General features: G+C 48.7%; 1 protein-coding gene across 3 annotated transcripts in view; it reads left to right on the top strand.

Moving 5' to 3' along the window:
* Positions 1 to 5,000, top strand: part of LOC113825044 (EF-hand calcium-binding domain-containing protein 4B) — a 30,416-nt gene that overhangs the window by 20,522 nt on the left and 4,894 nt on the right. For 2 of the 3 annotated variants that reach the window (XM_070145048.1, XM_070145046.1), the window contains 6 exons: positions 1 to 122; positions 1,191 to 1,415; positions 1,549 to 1,606; positions 2,082 to 2,250; positions 3,590 to 3,824; positions 4,215 to 5,000. The exon at positions 1 to 122 is cut by the window's left edge and continues 6 nt beyond it; the exon at positions 4,215 to 5,000 is cut by the window's right edge and continues 286 nt beyond it. In XM_070145048.1, the coding sequence (XP_070001149.1) occupies positions 1 to 122; positions 1,191 to 1,415; positions 1,549 to 1,606; positions 2,082 to 2,250; positions 3,590 to 3,824; positions 4,215 to 5,000 (1,595 nt within the window). The remainder of the gene's footprint in view (positions 123 to 1,190; positions 1,416 to 1,548; positions 1,607 to 2,081; positions 2,251 to 3,589; positions 3,825 to 4,214) is intronic. The other variant, XM_070145047.1, reaches the window with a different exon arrangement.

Below are 5,000 nucleotides of genomic sequence, written 5' to 3'. Positions count from 1 at the left end.
GAGGGCATCGCGCGAGAGAGAGAGAGTCTCGTCTCCCAGCTGGACCTCCTTCGCTCCATCAACACGAAGCTGCGGGACGAACAGGACCAGGCCGGGGGACCGCACAACCACCTGCGGCGAAGGTGGGTGGTGGAGGGGGTGGTGGGAGGGGGTGATGGGGGGTTGGTGGAGGGTGAGGGAGGGATGGGGGATGGAGGGGGTGAGGGAGGGATGGTGGAGGGGATGGGGGAGGGATGGTGGGGGGGTGAGGGAGGGGATGGTGGAGGGATGGTGGGGTGAGGGGGGGATGGTGGGGGGGTGCGGGAGGGGATGGTGGGGGGGTTGGTGGAGGGATGGTGGTGATAATGGAGGAAGGGATGGTGGAGGGGGTGGAGGAGGGGATGGTGGGAGGGGTTGGTGGGGTGGAGGAGGGGGGATGGGGGGGATGGTGGGGGGGTGAGGGAAGGAATGGTGGGGGGGTGAGGGAAGGATGGTGGGGGGTGAGGGAGGGGATGGAGGAAGGGATGGCGGGATGGAGGAAGGGATGGTGGCGGGATGAAGGAAGAGATGGTGGCGGAATGGCGGAATGGCAGAAGGGAAGGTGGTAGGATGGTGGAGGGATGGTGGAAGGATTGGTGGTGAGTGATGGCGGGATGGCGGAAGGGAAGGTGGTAGGATGGTGGCGGGGTGGAGGAAGGGATGGTGGCGGGATGGCGGAGGGGATGGTGGTGGGGACTAAATATTACGATGAACATTGGTGATGAAGGTGGTGATGACGATGGCAAGAAAGAGGTAAGTGGCGCTGGTGATGAACTATGATAAAAATTGCGAAAATCATGGATACGACAGTAATTGGAAATAAAGATTGATAACCATGAAAATTATAGGTTATAATCATCATCATTATCAGATATATGATCTTCCGAACTATTTAGGTGCCCGGCATGAAAATTATATAAAAATGAGAAAAAATACTGACGTTTACCGAAACTTTTGAAATCCAATTCATCAATTTAGTGTCTTTTTCTTTCTTTTTTTATCATATCGTATTTACTGATTTTTTTTTTTTTTTTAAGGGTCATGGCCATTCAATTACGGCCAAGTAGACTTCCATCAAAATGAAAAATCGTCATTTGCGCATAATCTCTGAAGCCAATTTTATGATCGTAACGAATTTAATGAATGCTTTCTGACCCAATTTACCTCATTAGGTGCAGAGAGGGCGGGGGCGGCCTTGGTAGCTCCGGCTCCTCAAGCTCCGCCTCCACGCCGACGTCGACCAATGGCTTGCCAGGAAACAGCAACGCCCCGCCCCAACATACGACGGAGGGCGGAGTCAAAGTGGAGATGACCCCGCCCACTGACACCCGACCAATACCGCCCAGTCACCTCCCTCTCGTACCTAACCCCGCCCATTGCCTCTCTCTACCTCCAGGGTAAGGAAATACTCGGTTTATAATCACATACGTTCCGAATTATGGATATAAGGTCAGCTCTAGATCAGATGACCAAAAACGGAATTTAAGTGTCAAGGATCGTGTGTTTATGTCTCTCTGAATTTGGCCTCAGCGCGTGGTCGCCGTCCAACCGGAGCAGCGACTGTGAGCACGACGAGGACTACTTCAACGTAAGCAAATATCAGTTTCTTTTGACGTATTTTGCGTATATATATGTCTGCGTGTGTGTAACTGACATACACACATACATGAGCGCGCGCGCGCACACACACACACACACACACACACACACACACACACACACACGCACACACACACACACACACACACACACACACACACACACACACACACACACACACACACACACACTCACACACACTCACACACACACACACACACACACACACACACACACACACACGCACACACACACACACACACACACACACACACACACACACACACACACAGCCACACTGGGTTAATATAACCAGAAATTTGTATAACGAAGTGTCTGAAGATAAGAATTATGTTTTTTTATATATATAACACCGTAATCCGTCACTCTTAAGTTTATAAACATTTATAATCATATAACAGGTACCTTACATATCTATATATGATTACTCTCTTCTGCAACAGAATGTAGCCATAGGCGTAGGACCGCCCATGCCGCTCTTGGAGAGCACCACGCCCCTAGAGCAAAGTCTCCTGCAGGAGCTGTTGGAGCAGCCGGTTCTCTGCGCCTCGTGCGGGGGAACCAACCCTGCCGCGATGGGCGCTGTGGGAGTGAACTGTAGGTCGTCTGTTGGTCAGTTGTTTATTTCCTATTTATTATTATCTACTTTCCCCATTACGTGACTTCGTGGAGGTTTTGAGAAAGCGTGGTTGACATATTTTAATTACTTGATTCCTTTACGTGGTTTTCTTGTATTAGGCTTTGGCAATACGTGGATTTTATTCTTTTATTTACGTTATGTTCATCAGCTATTTATCTTTATCTTTATTTATATTTACCTTTATTTATATTTATCTTTATTATTTATCTTTATCTTCGAGTTGACTTAACTGTTAATAATTTCTTTTTCAAGTAAGTTGTACCTGTCTACGTACTGTATATGAATGCAGATGTTTTGATTTTAACTCATTGGTGATGTGTTCGCTTATTTGGCTTCTCGACGAGATTTTTTGCCTACATTTTACATTCAATGAATGATTAGCTGACTTCTAATCCTTTTCCAGTAATACTTTTCATTTCTCCACCCCCAAGTTATTTGCCTTTTTCACAGACTTCTAATTTTCTTCCAATAATCCTTTTCATTTCTCCACCCCAGAAGTTATTTGCCTTTTCCACAGACCTAATTTTCTTCCAATAATCCTTTCCATTTTCCCACCCCAAAGTTATTTGCCTTTTCCACAGACTTCTAATCTTTCTTTCAATAATCCTTTCCATTTTCCCATCCCAAAGTTATTTGTCTTTTCCACAGACTTCTAATTTTCTTCCAATAATCGTTTCCATTTCTCCACCCCAAAGTTATTTGCCTTTTCCATAGACTTCTAATCTTTCTTCCAATAATCCTTTCCATTTTCCCACCCCAAAGTTATTTGCCTTTTCCACAGACTTCTAATCTTTCTTCTAATAATCCTTTCCATTTTCCCACCCCAAAGTTATTTGCCTTTTCCATAGACTTCTAATCTTTCTTCTAATAATCCTTTCCATTTTCCCACCCCAAAGTTATTTGCCTTTTCCACAGACTTCTAATCTTTCTTCCAATAATCCTTTCCATTTTTCCACCCCAAAGTTATTTGCCTTTTCCACAGACTTCTAATCTTTCTTCCACTAATCCTTTCCATTTTCCCACCCAAAAGTTATTTGTCTTTTCTACAGACCTAATCTTTCTTCCAATAATCCTTTCCATTTTCCCACCCAAAAGTTATTTGTCTTTTCCACTGACTGCTAATTTTCTTCCAATAATCCTTTCCATTTCTCCACCCCAAAGTTATTTGCCTTTTCCACAGACTTCTAATCTTTCTTCCAATAATCCTTTCCATTTTCCCACCCCAAAATTATTTGTTTTTTCCACATGTCATTCGCATTTCTGTATTTCCACTGCCTCATGTCATCCCTTGCATACCCGTCTTCACACCAGCCCCCACGCACGCTCTTCTCCACCGGAAGGACTCCATGACTCAGACTCCTTCACCCACCTCCTCTTCCTCCTCCCCCCCTCGGCTTCCTCCTACTCCCGCCCCAAGAAGGATCGACTCCTTCTCCAATACGGTCTCAACGGAGAAAGAGAAGGACGAAGAAGAAGAGGAAGGAGAGGAAAAGGAAGAAAATGGCAAGTTAGAAGTCGGTGTGGATGGAAGGTGTCTTTGTGAGAGGTGGGTTTCGGTCCTGTGTATCTTCCTTGTGATTTGCTTGAAGGTGGATAGGTAAAGTTCTCATGCTAAACTTGGGACTTTTTCAGTATGTATACCGTTTGGAGATATTGTTAGATCGTTGTTTTTGTTTTTGCGTCACAGTAACATATTCTTTCTCTCTCTCTCTCGCTATCTTTGTCTCTCTGTCTGTCTGCCTGTCTCTCTCGCTATCTTTGTCTCTCTGTCTCTGTCTGTCTGCCTGTCTCTCTCGCTCTGTCTCCCTCCCTCCCTCTCTCTCTCCCTGTCTCCTATATTTCTCTCTTTCTTACTACCCCCCCCCCCCCCCTCATTTCCTTTCGATCTCTCTCCCTATCTGTCTCTGTCCTCCTTCTCCCTTCTTCTTCCGTCCAGGCGCGACAGCCAGTCCTCCGTGAGCTCCCAGCACTCCGCCACCATCCTCATCTACCACCCGGGCCGTCGCTCCTCCTTGCCCGAAGCCCACTCGCCTCCCACCATCCCCGCCCACCCGCCTCCCACCGTCCCCGCCCACCCTCTTCTCACGCGCACCCCCGCCAGCCACCAGAAACCCCCGCAGGGCACCCCGCCCCGAACCAGGCACAGCAGCCTCGGCGTTCGGTTTTCGGACGAGCTTGAAGTGCAGTTCTTTGAGACCGGGGATGGAGACGGCAGCTCCCGCGTCGTCAGGAGGCAAATTGTTGACCTCGCTGGGGCTTCCGATGCGTGTTCAAGTGCAGTTGGATCGGGATCCGAGTGCACATCGGGTCACGGAGGTGCGAAGGGGTCTGGTGCCGGGTCATGTGGACTCTCATGCCAAAACCATACCGATAGAGACGGAATTCCACGTGACATCAGCGCCAGCGCGGTGTGTACAGGGGTGAACGGACTGAAGAAGTGCGGCGCTGGAGACTGTGAAGAGCCAGCGGAACCAGACTCCGAAGCCGGCAGAGGATGTGGAAGTTCTGAGACACCGAAATCGAGCGGCCTCTCCCGGGGCGACGGAGCGCGAGACTGTAAACCCTCGTCTGGCGGAAGACAATGCGATGAGGACGACGAGACTGACTGCAACAGAGCCGACGACAACACCAGCAACAACCACAACGAGTACAGCCACAGCAACGGCAGCGACAAGAACCACCGAGGAAACAGTCGCGACGAAGACGACGCCGACGACGACAC

The sequence above is a fragment of the Penaeus vannamei genome, chromosome 33 (assembly GCF_042767895.1).
Source record: "Penaeus vannamei isolate JL-2024 chromosome 33, ASM4276789v1, whole genome shotgun sequence".
Taxonomy (NCBI): Eukaryota; Metazoa; Arthropoda; class Malacostraca; order Decapoda; family Penaeidae; genus Penaeus; species Penaeus vannamei.
The sequence above is the reverse complement of the archived record's forward strand: the minus strand, read 5'-3'. Positions and strand labels throughout refer to the sequence as shown.